Genomic DNA, 19,468 nt, shown 5'->3' with positions numbered 1-19,468 from the left:
TTTGGCAGTTTCAAAACACATGCTAAAATATGTTTATGTAATAAGCTGCATATGAATTAACATGTGCAGAATGATACCATACTTTTGAATTAATGAGTAAATTTAAGTTTTCAATGGCTCTAGTGTAACATTAGTAAGTAATAGAAATGGCAGTTTGAAATTCAGAGCAAGAGTACTTCCCAGAGTATTAGTTACTCAGAATTTATACATAATAATGTCAGAAGTATTTACTCTTGGTATGTAATACAGAAGTTGGATTTAAAAATCAAATAAAATGTTCACCTTCTAAACAAAAGCTAAATAAATTTTACGATGTGAGTTTTGTTCCATTAAACACTATATTTTAAATATTTCAGTGTAATGTAATGAACTGATTACACATACCATTTTGCAGCATAAGCCATGCAATTTTTCTATACACTGAATTGGGTAACAGTGCCACCCATGGTTGTGTTTGGAAGAGTTTTAACTGTTTCAAGATTGATTGCTCTCTGTAGTCACTCAGTACATAGTGAATATTGGATCTCTGAGAGCCAGTTTCATGAAATAGATACATGTTATGTACTCTTAGCTAGTTAAAATATATCCTGTTACTCTGCAACTACAACTAAGATAATGAATTCCAACCGATACAGAGCTGTCTAAGCTTGCTATTCCAATTTTCTAGTTTCCTTTTTTGTTAGTGCTATACTTTCACTGCATAATTTAAAAAAATATATCAAGATACTTAGAAAACTGTAGCAGAGCTTCTTCTGCGAATAGGTTTGCTCATAATTCGCTAAATTACAAGTTTCAGAAAATTCAGTATCAGGGAGAAGTCAATTCTTAAGTTACAGGATAAAACCTTCCCACTCACCCACAAAGAGGCACAGAGAGATGAATGGCAAGTGGGGGAGTCGAGATAATGCCTTGCCCAGCTACTCCCTACTTCAAAGATAACAAGGTCTTTTGAGGTATCACAAATTAAACAGAGCATATGTGTTATAACATCATAATTTCCCTCAGTTTATGAACCGGTTATCATATGTTCTTTTTTAGAATTCTAACCTGATTCATCAGAAAGTGAATCCTCCTATGGAGCGACAAGAATCTCCAATCTTATCATTCATTACTCTTGAACAATTTAGTGCCATTCGCCTTGTGCAAAGTGTCCATCAGTCACTTGCTTCTTTAAGTAAAGTCATTAGAGGTACCTCATTACTGAGTTCTGAAGTACAAAGACTAGCAAGTGCTCTGCTAAATCAGAAGGTAAGTAATTTTTCATTAATTTATGTTACAAGCAATGAAAATAAAAACTCAACAATATGCTGGTACATATTTTTTTGTCACCATTTGTTCTAAGTTTTTTTGTATTGACGGTTACTGTAAAATGGATTAATGAGTTCCAGAGGTTCCTGATCATTCGTGGATCTTTGGGGTGATGATTATACTTAAGAGTTCAAAATGGATTCTCAGATGTATCATGAAGGTTCATTACTGTCTGAAGGCCTTCAGCGGTCTTTGAGTAGAGCAGGTTATTTCTCTCCTTCAACAAATGGCTGTGTTACAAACAGCTATTTTTAAGGAATCGTAAGCAACTCCCAGTATTAAAACAAAGCTGTTTTACAGCTTGGAGTTTAGGCACATCTGTGCAGCTCTTACGGTTAACAAATTGCTGCTAAATAAGCTGTATGTTGTTTGGAGATAAGTATATTCATTATCTGGAAACCTTCCAGATGGCCTTTGGTTTTCAGAATGATTTTTTGATGTTAGAAAGAAAGGATTATCTGTTGAAAAAGCCTCTAGTTAGCTGTATATATAAAGGTTGCATATATGTATGTGAGTTATCTATATAAACATTTACTTCACTAGTATTTATGATATTTAATAACTAACAGAAACATGTTTTTTGTAGAATGAAACCCAGAAAAGTGTTGCTTCAACTCTTTGCAGAAGCTTCTGAGTATATTATGCTTTCATTAAGCTTTTTCTTACGGACAAATCCGATAAGATTAGAAGTTGTTTAATAGTATTTCCATTCCAAATACCAAATCATTCTATATAAGTCAAATATATTAGCCAGTAAAACATGTAGATCTGTCCCCCTTCTCCATTTTTAGATTTTTCTTAAAATTTAAGTTTTACTGCAGTCATAATCACCATTTGCAGTCTGCACTTATTCATTATGGATTACTGCCATACCACCCCAGACACGTACCTATCATATTAACCTATCATATTGCCCTATATTCTTGACTGATGAGAAAAGTAACCAAAATTGATGCATGTTTTATCCATGTTTTCTGGCATCAAAGTGGGCTTGTTTACAAACTAGTACAATTATTGTCTGCAAATCGACATACTCTGTCAGTAATAGCAAAATAATTGGATTCCAAAGATAGTCAAACATTGATGTGAAACTCAGTGGTTTTTTCCACCTATAGCAATTTATCAATTGTCTTGATAATCCATAGATATTGAGACTCCCTCTACAATGAAAAGTAATTCCCAAATATTATGTTTATCTGCATGTGTGGAACAACTCCTATTTTAAATCATGTTATGTATTTATTGATCTCTCAAATTTATAATTAACACAATAATTAAATTCTTTGTCTTTTTAGTTGAACAAAACAGCATTTGTGAGCGAAATTGCAATACAGTTAGAATAAATGGGCATTTTTATGTAGCAATCTCATTGTCTTTTTAAGCACATTTTGACTGCGTGGTTGAAACTGGTGCTAAAGTACAAATCATAGTGAATGCAAAGGATACATATAATGGCCATTTTTTAGTACTTATAGTTTTGTTTCTTCTCATTGAGCAGAAGTATGGGTTCCTTGTGTGCTTAAGCTGTACCCTTAAATTGGAAGCAGCAGAAGCTATGAAGCCAATCACTGTCACAAAAATGTACTTAACAATTCTGTGCATTTTTATCATTCCCGGGCATCAGTTCAGTGCTTCCTGATCTGTTGAATGAAGTGTTTCTGGCATTTCATATGCATACTTAACCATTTACCGTGACACAGATCACCTTATTGTGTTGTGACCATAAAGCAATCTTTTCAGGAGCCCTCCAGAGAGATTAATAGCAGCCTCTTACAACCAGAGCAGCTAGATCTCTGCATATTTATTGTTTAAAGTGATTTGCTTAATGCGTTTTCTCTACACTGTTTTTGTATATTTTAATGTGGTTGTTCATTAGGTAATAAAGCAGTATTTAAAAACTTATATTTTAAAATAACAAATATTTTAGTTGTTTTAAGACTATAGCATCTGAAGAAGCTGCTAGAATACGAACAGAAATGTGAAACTCAATAAATGTATTACTTCCAATGGTTTCAACAATATGGGTTATTTATGCAAAATTGAAATCCTAATATGCCTTCATACTAACAATTAGCTAAGATCTTTCTTTTTAACTTAGATTAATTTAGAGTGATATATTAGCAATGTAAGTTGAATCCCTTCTAAATGACAGTTATGTGAGCTGTCTGTAAATATATATCTAGCAAGAGTCTGCAAAAATTGAAGGATAATGCTTACTCTACTCAAAAAGTTTTAAAAAGCTCATAATTATGCAAAAAAGCGTGTAGTTAACTGCCTTATATACTTGTTCTGTAGATATCCTAGAGAATTTGTGTTCAAAGATCCCAAAACGTTTTTATCTATAAAAGTAGACATGAAAGATACTTTGAAAGATATCTTTTCAGAAGAACTTCTGTGATCAAATTGTGAAAATCTGTTCAATGCATATGCAGTTAGATCAGGAACTTTAATGTAAGCATGAACTGAGATGCCCAGTGTGTTTAGTATTATGCAGTGTTCACCATATAATGTTTTACATCAATTTTCTTTTAAGTCAAAAATCTCACAGCATCTAGAAATTCACAAATTTCTATGGAGTTGGTACAATTAATGTTTTCATCCCTATTCTAACAAGAGGGAATCTAAAGTACTATCCTGTAAGGCTTTCTTTTTGAAATCTATGATACGTTTACATGTGGAGATCTTTTGTTCTTTGTTGTTATTCTACAAACACTTTAAAATGGTGAAAAAATGGTAAAATGGAGGAACTGTACCACTATTCACTTTACCAGAAAGCCACACAACTGCATATTGTTGTATGAGGAGGCAGAACCAAAGGAGTAGGGAGCTGTTGCTGAGATTGAAAAGATCATATTGTGGTGTTTAGAGAAACTTAGGCCTTTTTTAAGTTTTTGTGGGACTTACTGATGTTTCTTGATTGAATAGTAAAGGTTCTTGTACGTTCTCCATCTTTGTGGGCCCCATAAAGAATTTGCAAAACTAAGACCTTCCTATTAGTGGTTACATTCTTTCATCATTATATTATTTGTACTGCCTTCTTTTGTAGAAATATTTTACTTCTAGATTATTTCACTTCATTCAGAGTACTAGATTAAAATGAAATAGTTTTGTAATACTTCCAGTAAGTATCTTTTTATTTCAGTGTCCCCTCACATGGCAAAGCAAGTGGGAAGGTCCAGAAGATCCTTTACAATATATGAGAAGTCTTGTAGCTCGAGCACTTGCTATACAGGTAATTGTAAAGAGTCATTTTAACTCAGTATTTTGGTGTTCAGTGACATAGTATATCATGTGTATTGCATTACAGTAGTTAGAATTTGTATGATAAGGCATGTTAAAATGAAGACAGCAGACAAAGCAATTTGAAGTCAGTAGCTTTATATACATTAAGTTAAAAATACTAAGTAAGGTTGTTATGTACTTTACAATGGACTTATGCCTTAGATTCCAGTCATTAATGTCTTCATGATGAACTATGGGGGATAAAATAATACTCAGATTTATATAAGTAAAGTCATAACGTTCAGTTTGGTGGAGAGACACCTATAAGAGAGAAAGAGAAGCAGTTCTAAAAGAGATAATGTAGAAATCAAAAGGAAACTGGTCTTCAAAGCAAATAAAGAAAACATCTGCATCCCCGAGTTTTACAAGGGGATATTATAGAGGATGTAGAGTCTGACAACAACTTTGTCAATCAACAAAGGAGAGAAAGTTTACGATTTAGAACAGATAAGTTGGAAGGACCTTCAAAGATTATTGAGTCCAACTGCCTGACTGCTTCAGAGTTAACCAAAAGTTAAAGCACATTAATGAGAACATTATCAAAATGCTTCTTGAACACTGACAATCACGGATGTAAATCACCTCTCTAGGAAGCCAGTTCCAGTGTCTGGCCACCCTCACAGTATAGGAACACTTCCTCCAGCCCAGTCTGACCTCCCATGACTCAGCTTTGTGCCGTTCCCATCCTACCATTGGTTCTGGGAATGGAGCCCAGCACCTCACTCTGCTTCCCCTCCATAGGCTGCTGCAGAGCAATGAGATTGCCTCTTGGCCTCATACAGACTGGACAACTGAGGTGACATCAACCTCTCCTCACAGGACATGCCCTCCATCCCTGTTACCACCTTTGTTGCCTTCCACTGGATGTTTTCAAATATGTTAAAATTTTAGGTTAAGTGCCCTTCAATATTGTGTGCCTAGAACTGTATGCAGAAGAGAAGAGGCCGCACAAATGCTAAATATAACAGGAGTCTCCTCTTTTGACTGACTGGCTATGCTGTGCTTAATATTCCCAAGAATGCAATTTGCCCCTTGGCTGCCAGGGCACACTGCTGACTCATGCTGAGCTGCTGTCACCAGCTCCAATCCGTGACTGCTGAGCTGCTCACCAGACACTCCAGACACTTATCTCCCAGTCTGTATTTGTGTCTGGCGTTGCGCTGTCCCACATGCAGTATCCAGCATTTATCTTTGTTGAGCTTCATGCCACTGCTGATTGCCCATCTAGATCTCTTTAGTCCTTCCAGAGAGTTGATAGCATCTCCCTGTTTAGCATCACCAGTAAACTTGCTGAGGTTGCATTCCATTCCTGCATCCAGACTACTGATAAAAGTTTTGAAGGGGTCTGTCTCTAGAATTTTGGGGATCACTGCTTGTGGCTGCCAGCCAGATGTAGCCCCATTCACTACAATCCATTGAGCTCTAGTATTCATCCAGTTCATCACCCAGTGTCACGTGAACTTGTTTGGTTGGACAGTTAGTCCAGAAGGATGCTATGAGGAGGGACAGCATCAAAGACCTTCCTAAAATCCAGGAAGATTACATCCACTGCCTTCCCTTCATCCACCAGGAAGGTGATGTTATCACAGAAGGAGATCAAATGACGTTCCCTTGATGAAACCTTGTTGGCTATTGTAGTGGAAATGCTAAGTCATGGCTTGAAACAGTGATTGAGCACCTGGTAGGAAGGCAGGGCCAATCCAGGGGAGCTCAGGTGCATGCAGTGCCCCCGAGTGACTGGAATGGGTGGAGCCAGGATCCACCCCTTCCCAGACAGTCAGTGACATCTTCCAGTCAGTGGGGACCTCCCCAGTCTTCCACAGCCTTTAGTAAATTGTTGAGAGGTGTCTGGGTATAAAGTCTGCTAATATTTTCAGCATTCTGAGTTGAATTGTGTCAGGCACTATGAATTCAGGAGTGGCGAGCTGATACAACTGGTCCCTTACAACTCCAGTGTCCGGATACTTACTTTTACCTTTAAGTAGAAATACCTTTAGTTAAAGTACTTTGATTGATAGGAGAGTTATATTGGCAGAGAGACAGTAGGCAGGTAAATGAATTGCTTCTATAAATTAATATTTAAGGACACAAATTTCAGGTTTTTGAATTTATGTAGAAAGTTTTTTCAGGAGTGACCAGTCTTGTTTTAGCTCCAGGAAAGAAATAAAAATCATTTGTTTTTGTCAGTCTTGTCTGGTTGTATATGACATGTATTTCTGTGAGCATTAGTGTTGACTTATATTCGGAAAGAAGATGAGGAGAATGTGATTTCTAGTTAATAATTTTTCTAGAGGAACTACCCAATGGAAGTTTCCAAAGTATTCATAAGATTCTTGTTATGCAAATGATTTATTTATATTATATAGTCTTTTGGCTGATTATTGAAGACAATTAAAAAAAAAAAAGCATAACTTACAATTTATTCTGACTGTGTGTCGGCTGTGCTCATAATCTTTAAGAGTAACTCACAGTTGGTGACTTCTAGCATTTATTAGGTTGCATGAATGTCCGTACTTCTGTGTTTTCTTTAAAACGGAACTTTAGATTAGAGTACAAGCTTCCTTGTGGAGTACATCTTCCATACAAAGATAGTGTAGCAGATGAAATTACTGTTAAGTAACTGTAATATATGGGTTTTTTAACCAAGCATATTCAAAAAAACTTATTTCCATATATTACTCCAGCTAACTATTGCCAAATGTATACTACCATGATAGTAATCTTTCTTTTTCATTGTTCAAACTGCTGACAGTGTTATGCCTTTGATTTATGACTAAATTGTTTACAATTTAGAGAAACTTTTACTGTCCAAGAGGGACAGCTTATTAAAGCAGACCTTTGCATTAGGTATTTAGCTGTTGTGAATTAGGTTGGTTTTTTTTGTTAGCAAAAACAGAAGTAAGCTACAGAAGACCAGATAACGACTATTACTTTTTTGATATAATTTTATGTTGTGAAATATATGATACTGTTTTGCTCAAGGAAATTCTTGATCAGGCTGTTTTGCTTCTCAAGCTTCTAGTCAGATCTCAACTGAAACACATTTTCTGTGTTTATGTTTTAATATGAATTTTACCAGAAAATGTGGATTATTTCTAATTATGCACTTAAGTTGAATTGTCTTTTCTTCCCTTAAATATGATTCCAGTTTATTTTTATGCATATTACATGAAGATTTTGATTCAGCTTAATCATTTTTTAATTAGCTTTAATTTTCCTCTGACTTTTCATTATTATTTTATAAATACATTTTATCATTAATTAAATATATCTTTGGTTTGTCAGGAATTTAATAAAGGCAAGTAGATATTCTCATCAGTCTGAAAATTATCTTCAAATTACAGTGAAGGCCCTATTTTTTTTTGATTGGTCTACTTTTATACGAACTCCATCATGTTTTTTTCATAGTTAATTGTACCTCCCTCAGTTTCCATCGCTCTAAGATAATGATTCCTACCTTCACCATTTGGGAAAACTTGGTTTAGGTACTTCAAGAGGAAAAAAAATGTATTGAAACTTGAAAGAGGTAAAGAAAGATTGCTTCTACTTAGGATACAGAAAGTCTATACTTAAGCTATTAGTTAAAGGCTGCCTTGTCAAGATATTTACTGCCAGCGCAGAAAATAAAAGCAACCACTTTGTGACAGAAACTGAATGGTGTTGTATTAAAATGTGGGACAGTATATGGAGAGGCTTCAGTGAAAGCCTTTTTTTGTTGTTCTTTTTTTATTAAAAAAAAAAAAAAAAGATTAAAGTGAGCATCTAGGAGGCTTTTTTGAAATGCAAAGGAAATCCAAATTGATATGGGTGTTCCCGCTGGAAGATATATTGAAATCATTGTTTGTTGTCTTTGCTACTGCTGGATCCATTGCTTTCTTTCAAATCTTACAAAAATATTAGAAATCTAGTATTTACTAAGCAGCTAAATTAGGATTAAAATGTGTACTATACTGTATCTTGCAAATGATCAGTTTGTCTTTGTGTAGATATTGCAGCTGTAAGCTAAAATATATGGAATGAGTGTCTTTAGGTAACAGCAGTTTTTAGTTGTATTGCAATGCTTTACCTATCCCTCTTTCTTGAGGTGACTTTTTATCTCAGACATTTCTATAGCACAGTTCTGCACCATTCACAGTGGTAGCATGTGGGATGGTCTGATAATGTTTTTGTTTATTATGTGTACCAGTCTTGAATTTCAATTTTGGATGCCTTAGATTTGTATGTGACCTACTGAAAAATTTGAGGGAGAGAAAAAAAGTGGGCCTGTTTGAACAGCTGTTGCCATGACAACAAAGCTAAAGTAAGAGAAAGGAAAGCAAGAGAAATGCTGCTTAAAAACAAAAAGTTATGGCTGAACAGCAATTCATTGCACATGAGTAGTATTTTTATTAGTACTTTGTATTACGAGGGGTGACCATGTCTTTGAAAAGGTCGCTGAGCTGGAGCCCTAGCACGTGACTCTGGATGTTTCAAGGGAGAGCAGAATCCTTTAAACATTCAGGAAAGCTTAATCCAGTGGACTGAAGGATGTAGGGGACTCCTTCCCTCCTGAGCCTGCTGAGATTACAGGCTGGTGTTTGTCCCCATTTTCCATCTCCTGCAAAACTGAGGCTGAATTCTGGAATAGGCAGCAAACACATTCCATGCAGACACAGACAGACATGCGCAGCCTGACAGGGAGGAGGGAAGTGCCTTTACAGGCAGGTACATAAACGCTGACAGCATGAATAGCCCTACTGTGTTTATTTGGTTCACTGTTCAAGAAAAACACCCTCCATGATTCTCTGATTTTTTATTTATTTATTTATTTATTTATTTCGATCTCTCCACTGTCTGGTTTCCAGTCCCTCGGCCTGCAGCACATAGCCCAGACCTCTCATCCTACTTGATGGCTGGTATGGTGTGAGGTGTGTTAGTGGATTCCTTCTCCCCAAACAGAGAACGCATGTGCACAGAAAATAAGTAAAGATAGAACTTAAAGGACAGGACAGACTCTGCTGATGGCGTTCTTGTTCATCCCTGATCTACTCTGAATCCCCCCTTCTCCCTACATTTGGTACTACCCCTAAATATCCTGTTGTATATTCACCCACTCTGGCACTCCAGGAAAAGTCTTGTACCCATTAAAGTATCCTGCCTAGTTTGCATAGCTTTTCAGAGTTTCTTTTGATAGATTGCCTTACTGGATTCTGGAGCATGAGCAACAGCTTGATGATTTGTCTCCTATGATCTTAAGAGTAGCTCGTTCGGATGGATTATGTTGGCTGCTCCCACTTTGCTGTTGTTCTTCCCATCACTCTGTCTCTGTTTGAACAGGTGTTATCTAGGTATGTGTACAGTGCAGAATACCTCAGATTTAGTATTCTAACTGAACACAAGGATTCCTAAAAAGATATTGTTTTAAATCTATTTATTCCATTATTTTAAATCAAAGTTCAAAATGCTATAAAGAATCCACTTTATTCTGAAGAATTCTGTCAAGAATATCAAAACAAAAATACAACTGCGAACTAACATGATCTGCTAAGAAACGACCATTAATTGGTTGCCACAGCTCTCATCCTGTTGCATTATGATTTCACTTTGTTCAGAATTTATCAGCCAGAAAACATCTTTAAGTAACTTCTTTTATCAAAATGATATCTGCTTGGGAAAAATTGGGTATATGGCCACAAAAAAATTTTTGATATTTTCTTTCTCTCGTGGAGCAGGCGAATTTAAGATTGGATAGATCTTACTGTTGTATCCTATCTCCCATTAATTGCTTATTCACTTAAATTAAGTAGTGGCTGTGTAGAATAGTAGTAATTTGTAAAGATACACTGTCCAAACAGGAGTTCTGAAGGCTATGTTGTCAAATGAAATATCAGACTATTACAGATCCGTGAAAGTTGTCCACTGAAATAAGGTCTGTTTTCCAAGGAAGCTAAAGCAGAAGCTTTTTTTTTTATGTTCAGAGAGTTCATGTTCTCCTGTGACTTAACAGGACACTGTGTTCACATGTAGGGGCCTGAGGTGGAAGGATTCCTTAAGTTGTTGGATTTTTTTTTTTTTTTTTTTTTTGCTTTAAGCACCAGTTGAAGCCTTTACATTCCAGAGAGATTGAGATCACTTTTCTGTAAATGAAATGAATCTTCCAGACTCCAGTGAGTATCCACACTGAGTCTGCAAGCTCTGCATTTTTAAATGGAAGTAATGTCAGTGTACGGGGATTATCCCTTATTGGGGAAAATAATTGGTTTTATGTGTGGGAAAACAGGTTGTAAAATTCAGCATTAGGAAAGGAAAGATATCTTTACTTGCATTTGGTTTGGTTTCATTGTGAGTTACTGAAGCTCAATTCCAATGAAATTTAGATCCTCTATTAAGGGAGGCATCTATGGGCTTCTCTGTAAACTTCAGCCTTAAATCTTTTCAAATGTAATCTGTTTCAACAGAATGCAACTCCTGTTGATTACATTCTCAATTCTAAGCATGTTTTATGAGTATAGGTATTTTTGTCATTATTAAACGCTACCTTGTAAGCAGAACTTTGAACAGTATCCTTCATCATACCACTAAACAGCTGATCATATAGAAATTGTAGAAAGTTGACTGCAGAAGGCAGTCACTCATAAAAAGATTTGTGCTACATAAAAAAGAAACAAGTCATTGTTACTGTGTATATTCTAAAAAATTAAACGATCATTTTTATAAATCTCAGTTCAAGTTATTAATTTGTTTCTTTTTTTTTAAGCAGATTTGTTTCTTTTTTACTCTATGGATGCAAGTTACTCTACATACTCTGTAACTGAGAAGAAACTGGGTCATATGTTTTGTGTGTGTATGATTTAATGCTGTGGTTTTATACTTTATTAAATCTAATAAAATAAACAGCAGTCACTGATCTTTCTCTTTAAGATTCAAGATGCATTTTCAGAGTACAGAGAGCAAGATGAGCACATACAGTTCATTTATATTTACCATTGTATGTATTTCAATTTTTAAAATTTAAAATGTGGATTGCCTAATTTTGAGTAACTCATTTTTCATTCTTTCTTTATCATGGACAAAATACTGCTGCGAAAGATAAAACAGAGGGTAAAATGGATAGTCTAGTCTAAATTTTTAATTTAAAAACTTTATATATTTTTTAATGTCAGATCTGTTCTAATAATATACACTTGATTTGTACCACTTCACTGTTGTATGTCTCTCATAAATGTTAAATATTTAATGCTAATATGTCTAGTTATGCACCCTGAAAGTTTGAAATTTTGCCTATATTGCTTTGTGGCACTTAGTAAGATCAGCCAAGAGAGAATATACACATGCTGCAAAAAGGGAAACACTGAATTAAAAGGGAAAAAAATGGTGGTGAGAGTGGTCAGACACTGGAACAGGTTGCCCAGAGAAGATTGTGGAATCTCTATCCTCGGAGATGTTTAAAATATCACAGAACAAGTCTGTGAGCAGCCTCATGTATATTAGCACTTTGCTCAAGGGTGGGGTGTTGGGCCAGATCTCCAGAGGTCTTCCAGCTACTCAGTGATTCTGTGATACTATAAGATATGCCAAACGTTTAGATTAATGAATAAATTGTTTGTATAACAGAAATTATTTTCAAATTGGAAGCACTGAAAATAAAAGCGTGCATTGAAAAATAACACTGACAAATGTGTGCTCCTTAAGAAAATCTGCAAGATTTTTTTTCCCTAGGTTATTCCGTCTGTCTGTCCAGGATACTTCCTGAGAACAGCCATGAATGTAGCGTCATGCCATAGAACCACAGAATCACCAAGCTTGGAAAAGACCTCTGGGATCATCCATCCAGTCCAACTGTCCACCTACCAGAGATATTTCCCTGCTAAACTGTGTCCCATAGTGCAATACCTAAATGTTTTTTGAACACTCCCAGGTCCGTTTTGTCTACACAGTCTTCTAGCCACAGTGGCCTAAGTCTGCAGCATTGCCTGGGGTTGTGGCCATAGTGCAGGACTCAGCACTTGGTCTTGTTGAGCTGAACTGGCCTCAGCCCAGCTATCCAGGCTGTCCAGATCTCTCTGTAGGGCCTCTCTACCCCCAGGCAGATCGACACTTCCTGCCAGCTTGGTGTCGTCTGCAAACTTACTGAGGGTGCTCTCAGTGCCCTCATCCAGGTCATCGGTAAAAATATTGAAGATGGCAGACCCCAGCACTGTACCCTGGGGAACACCACTCCTAACTGGCTGCCAGCTGGATTTAACTCCATTCACTACCATTCTCTGGGCCTAGCCATCCGGTTAGTTCTTGACCCAGCAAAGAGCGTACCTGTTTAGGCCATGGGTTGCCAGCTTCTCCAGGAGAATACTGTGGGAGGCATTGTCAAAGGCTACTTTTCATCTGCATTGTCTTAGTGAGGTCTTTGTAGCACTTTGCTACCTTGGGGGAAAAAAAAAAATCTTACTCTGTGTGTGGGGAAAGTATTAACATCTGAGTAAGGGTTGTAAAGTACATTTTTTTTTGTGGGCCATCTTCATCCAGTCCACACTAAGACTAACATGTTTTCATGATCCCAGGGCTCTAGTAATGTCCCATTTAAAGAGACTAAAGAGACTTCAAGGACTAGGTAAAAGCGTGCTACAGGGTTTGGCCCACAAATGAGACAGAATGTCTGAAAGAGATCTCTTGTTCAGCCTGCAGCCTTGATGATGAGCTGTTTCTTCAGGATAAGTCACCAAAAAAATTTCCTTTCAGACTTAAACAAAGGTTTTGTATGCTAGAAAAAGCTCTACTTGAGTTACCTTCAGTGTAAATACTTTTCTATTTTGAAACAAACATTTATTCATAGCCATTTATGACACCAATTAAAAAAAAATATTAATTTCTGTGTCTACACAAAGTTATTCTTGGCTGAACAAACTTTTTGATAGGCTGAGCAGTTGTAGTGCTCTGCTCAGTGCTGTGTAAGTAGCTTTAGCATGAGTCAACATGGTACGTCCCTGGATGCTGTGTTCCAGGACAGGACCAGGCAGCCATGAAGTTCCTTTGTTCCAGTGGGGCTGCATCAGGCAGTGTTAGTTCTGTGATCTTTTTTTTCCCTTGTAGAAAAGTGGAGTTCTTTGATCTTTTTTTTCCCTTGTAGAAAAGTGGAGTTCTTTCTTTGCTTTTTTGCTGTCATATTCTTTGGGATATGTACCCCATACAGTTTAGTGATTTCTGATTAGATTGCTCTAGTATGTTTGATTAAACTTTGCATACATTCACAAGAGTTAGGATGAGGCTTAATAGTTGCTAATAGAGGAGAGTTCTGTTACACAGGCATGGTTGAGAGATTTTCTTTGAATTTTGGCAGTCTCAAGAGAGGATGTTAACAGAAAATTGCTAAACAGCTAAAAAAAAACAAACCCAACAAGAGACTGATGTCTGCAGCACAAGCGGTCATTATCTCTGAAGGGGAACAAGGAGTGTGAGGGACATGCTTAATTGAAAGTCTGTATCTTGTGGGATGTTCACCAGAGAAAATGAACCATAGCAAAGGGAGCAGTTCTCTGCTGGCTTCCTTTACCACAATACAGGATTCAAGGTGGTACAGTGAAACAATTTACTGTTATGCGTTCCATCATCAATCGTGCCTAGAATACAGAGTATTCTTTACCCTTGTTCAGCCTTGCTAGCTTCATCACAACTGCATCCCTGCTCCAGAGGTCCGCAAAGGGAATTGAAACTCACTTTGTCCAAGGATTGCGGTCAGCAATCTTGTCTGTTATCTGTAAATAAATATTATACACCATTGTCTTCTGTGCCCTGCAACTTCTTATCAGTGGAAGTAGGACCATAATCTGTGTTCAGTGATTGTCAAGAAAATATTTGAAAATAGGTATTTTTGACATATGCTAGTCAGCAACTTGTTAGAATTTTGTTGCAGCTCTTATATAGAATCATCATTTTGATATCCTTAGTAAATGTAGGAACCAGCAACTCATGAAAGTTAAATTACTGTTTTGATAAAAACGAATTAATGCAGTAACCAGAATGAAATCACATTTGCTAGTGCTTCCCTCAGCTGTGCCTTAGTACAAATCTGCTTCTGGCACTTTGTTAGCTAGCAAGTTGATGCTAATAGACTCGGAATTTGTATGCTCTAACAACGTGCTGTTGTGTTAACATTCAGACTCCCCAAACAAACACGGAACTTCTGAGGCATATCTAACTGAAATGAAAAAATAGTATTATATTTAGAACGCTGAACAGCAGTTTTTGTTTGTATACTCTAAAATAACAGAATAAAATCCAAAACCAAAAATAAATTAAGACTTTAAACTAAAGACCTTGGTCATTTACCATTTAAAAGACAGTATATACCCACCCCATACCATATATCTGAAATACTGCAGTATTCATGTGTTCATTTGATATAGAGTAACTACAATAACTCAAGGCTTTCGCACAGGAAAAAATCACCTGAAGGGAACAGATTGTTTTATGCCAGTTGCTTCTGGGTAACCACACTTTCCCCCCTCTGTACTCAGTGCCATAACGAATACTTCTGTTGTTTCCTTGCAGTGTAACACAGTTACTTCAGCTGATGTTTTCCACCAAATACCGCAGCTTGAGAGTACCCCTTTGGTACTTAACTGAATACTTCCTCCCCTAGCAGTGTTTGTTACTCACCATCATTTGCTGTCAGACTTTTCTATTTTCTTGCATTTTTTTTTTCTCTAGTAACTTTGAATGCCTCTGAAACTAGCGTAAAGACAGAACTGTTCTACATATGTTTTCTGGCTATGCATATACATATAATACTGAGTACAATTTTATGTCTAGGCACAAAAATGAAACAACTTCTATAATGATTTGTAGGATTTGTTATTTCAATAAAAGATTTCTTCTGGGATTGCAGCAAGGGAAAAACGCTACGGAAGAGAATGTAATCAGGATGAATTAAAACCGGTGAAGGAAAAGTACTTGATTCATTGTAGAGGAGTTCTGTGATGAGCCTAAAATTGTATAAATGATAATGGGGAAATCTGGCAGCCTCCTTATTCCTTCCACTGTTCGGTATGAGGTGCTCAGTTTGCTTTGGGATTATAAAAGATAAGGAAGGCTTCTTCTTGAAAATGGAATAGATGCTTTTTGGATGTTGAGGTATGTGAAAAAAACAATATTTGAACCACCTGAGACTGTACTTCCAGATTTATTGTGGTAAAAAGAAATGGTTATACAAAATAGAAACTCACTTTAATTGAAGTATTGAAATATTCTGCTAGGAATGGCTTTGCAAAGCGTTTTGCATATTTCTGATAAGCTTAGATGTGATAGTTATAAACATCTAATGCTATATTAATCTACCAGGGGCTGTTCAAATTTAAATTTATAACTTTAGTTTAACATTAAACGTTCTGTAAAACATTCGGGAAATATTAAATAATTTAACAGTTAAAAAGAATGTATTAAAAACTTTTTTGTATTCATGTGTGATGTAAATGTTTTCAGGGTTAGAATCTTCAGCCATGTAGACCATATTATTGGTATACATGAAGTTATTGATGGAACGGGAATTTATTTTTAAAAATAACTTACCATTCCCAAGACAGACTGAGGGTTCGTTTAATTCTGTTTCACAGCTAAAAGCGATTGATCAGTAGTGCCATGATTTCAGCTTTCATATGCATTTTCCCAGCTATTATTAACTGTCATAACTAACACAGGGAACTAAAGCTGTATCGTTAATACGTATACTGAGAACTATGTTCAGTGAATTTAGATCTTGACTATTAGTTGTCTTGAAGATGTAAACCCAGTTTGTTGCAGCTAACACGCTAAGGGCTGTATTGGGGGCAGTGGGAGTGAGGAGGCAGCTGGGAGAGGGCTGATCAGGCTGTGGACCTGACCCACAAGGGGACTATTAGCTAGCTCTTATACCATCTTAGTGCTTTTGGTACTCCTGTCATTGTAATCCAGATGACAAGTGACAAATGCATGGATTATTTTGGCCTACCTCGAATGACAAAGGTTTCTACTAAAGTAGTGGTGGCAGTAGTCACTTCAGACTGAAATGCTGCATGACCATCAAAGATCAATAAGTCAAAGAACTTTGCGTCATTTTGACAAATGAAGTCAGTGTGTACTTTTACTGAAGTTAGGTTCGGAAAGGGAAATGAAGATATCACAGCTAATCTGTTGAAAGATTTCTCCTTTTCAAGAAACATCACTTCAGTCTTTCCACAGCTCAGCCTAAGGTTCTTCCCCTTCAAGACATGACCTTTTCTAGGCATCAAGGGCAGTGGTGGTGGTTGTACTAGTGACAAATGATCCATTTAGGAGAGTGTTGTCACCTGTTGAGACTTCACTAATATGCTGCCATGTGATAAGATGGAAAGGAGAATAACCTCATTTTTTACACTTCTGTTTTAAAATACATTTTATTATAATTTTTTATTGCATTTTGCACTGTTTGGGGCTGGTAAAGTGTCAGTTTTCTTCATAGTAGAAGCTGGTGTATGGCTACGTTTCAGATTTATGATGAAAACAATGTTAACACACCAATGCCTTAGGTGTTGCTGAGCAGTGCTTACCCAGAGTCAAGGACTTTTTTGTTTCTCATGCTGCCCTGCCAGTGAGTAGATGGGATGGGAAAAGAGCTAGAACAGCTGACCCCCGCTGACCATACCATATGACATTGTGCTCAGCAGTAAAAGCTGGAGGAAAGAGTAAGCAAGTGGGAACATTCAGAGTTACAGTGTTTATTTTCCTAAGTAAATGTTAAGTGTGATGAGCCCTGCTTTGCTGGAAATGGCTGAACGTCTGCCTACTGATGGGAAGTAGTGAATGAATGCCTTACTTTGCCTGCATAGGCAGCTTTTGCTTTGCCTGCTAAAATGCCTTTATCTCACTAAGCCCATGACTTTTCTCACTTTTACCCTTCTGATTCTATCTCACTTGGAAGGAGAGAGTGAGGGGCTATGTGAGTTGCCTGCAGGACTTAACCTGCAACACATTTAAATCTTAAATATTTAAATATGTAAAACCTAAATATTTATTAAGCAGCGTGAATGAGTTATGTCTTCTGCATTATTTAGACCAATACAAGAAGCAATTAGAAACTTTGCTTTCATGATCTAATGAAAGTTTTTGCTACTGTGTTTCCTAATGCAATTTAATTATATGAGTTTAGAATTAATATCACCCATACTGATCTTTTAATTGGATGGAACATAAGCATCTATGTTCCTGACGGTGTTTCTCTTTAGCAATTACATTAAAAGTTTATTTGATGACAGCAGTAGAATGATTATATTAAATGCAAGTTGAGATGTTTCTGTCTACTTGTATTATACAAGACAATTTACAAAATCTGCCCTAACCTGATTGCAGATTTACTGCAAATATTGTTGTTATGCAAACTCATTAAAAATTCAGGCAGACAAAAACCATTAACTGTGTACATTTAGTTAATGAAAATGGAAAGTGAAAATCTCCTAACTAATTCATTATCATTTGGATTGAGGGCTCAGAAGCTGTGATGTGACAGACAAAAAAGGTCACCAATTTAGTTTTTGTGCATGGTGAAAACATTATGGAGGTGTGTTTGAAATGCTGACAAAGAAAACCGCCCCTCAACAGCAAAAAAACACACACAAGAAAGGAGATTGATATTTACTTGTGTTTTGGATGTTTTTTTTCTCTCTGAGATGCTTCTATGAAGTTAGGTGATCAGTGTGTCAAAGAATACACTAGTGTACTTTTAAAATGAAGTACAGATGCCTGGTGGATGCAGTATGTGACTAAACTGAAATATTTTAAAATAATACTCATCATGCTGAAATGTAATGATTTGTCTGTGCTCGTACTTTTTTTTTAGAGACTCTTGTTTTTTGCGTTTGTACAGGAGTGGACAGATAACATGCCCTTAATGCAAACCCAGACAAACCTTGCAAGTTCCTTCACATGAGAGTCAAGCATATAGTCCAGCCTGATGAGAAGACATTCGTGTGTAGTGAGCTGATATAGTTGACATTCCTCCTAGCTTTCTGGATTTGGGAAGGAATTTCACACGTTCTGTCTAAAATGAGAGTAGATCTTCAGCGTCCTACCTAGTCTAAAAGAAGGCTTCAAAATAGAGTTTACCAACCATTGCTTCTTCAGTTATGAAACCAGTAGATTAGTACAAGGCTTTTAGGAACACAGAGTGCATCCTTGATAAAATGGTAGAAAAAAGTAGGAGTGAGTTTTGTATGTTTCTTTACTTAATACGCATGGTTTATCAAGATTGTAAAGCAAGCTGCAATGTGCTTCTCTCTTCTCTTGATGGCACATAACGCATTGTGTCGATGGGAAGTTCGAGGCATGCTGCTCATAGAGACAGGCTTCACAGCTGTGAGAAAAAGTAGGTTGGGACAACAGGATAAATGAGAATGATTATTCCCTCCACTCCAATAATTTTTGTTCTACCTGCTCTGAAAGAGGTCAGCTTTTATCTTATCAGAAGTTCTGTGAATTTATGTCTTAAACCTTACTTGAAAGAAATTCAGTTATTTGTCTGAATTCAGCAAAGCAAATGCAGTGATGCTAACCATTTTGATTAACAAAACATGAACTTTCATATTTGTAAAGATGAGATCGAGTTTCAGCAGAGCATAAGGAACTTGGTATGAGTTTCATCCTACAGAGTGAGCTGCATTATACAAGGAATGGAACAAAAGCTTGTTTGTTTAGAATGACTGAGTCACATTACACATAAATGGCTGGCTTGCTTACTTTTAATTGTGTTGACTTTCTGTTTGCCAGTGTGAAGTAATTGAAATTAATATTCATCTTTGAGATTACAGTATATTTAAACAATTGTTTTTCGTTAATCGTATGTATTGACAAATCCACATCAACTTAAAATGTTGAAAAATCAGACGGTAACTTCAGG

The 19,468-nt window shown here is 36.4% G+C and overlaps 1 protein-coding gene across 1 annotated transcript in view; it reads left to right on the top strand.

Moving 5' to 3' along the window:
* Positions 1 to 19,468, top strand: part of DYNC2H1 (dynein cytoplasmic 2 heavy chain 1) — a 150,893-nt gene that overhangs the window by 118,113 nt on the left and 13,312 nt on the right. Inside the window, exons 84-85 of the mRNA XM_021380833.1 lie at positions 1,039 to 1,248; positions 4,451 to 4,540. Coding sequence (XP_021236508.1) covers positions 1,039 to 1,248; positions 4,451 to 4,540 — 300 coding nt within the window. The remainder of the gene's footprint in view (positions 1 to 1,038; positions 1,249 to 4,450; positions 4,541 to 19,468) is intronic.

Source organism: Numida meleagris, chromosome 1, assembly GCF_002078875.1.
Source record: "Numida meleagris isolate 19003 breed g44 Domestic line chromosome 1, NumMel1.0, whole genome shotgun sequence".
Taxonomy (NCBI): Eukaryota; Metazoa; Chordata; class Aves; order Galliformes; family Numididae; genus Numida; species Numida meleagris.
This window is presented reverse-complemented; position numbering and strand designations above follow the sequence as displayed.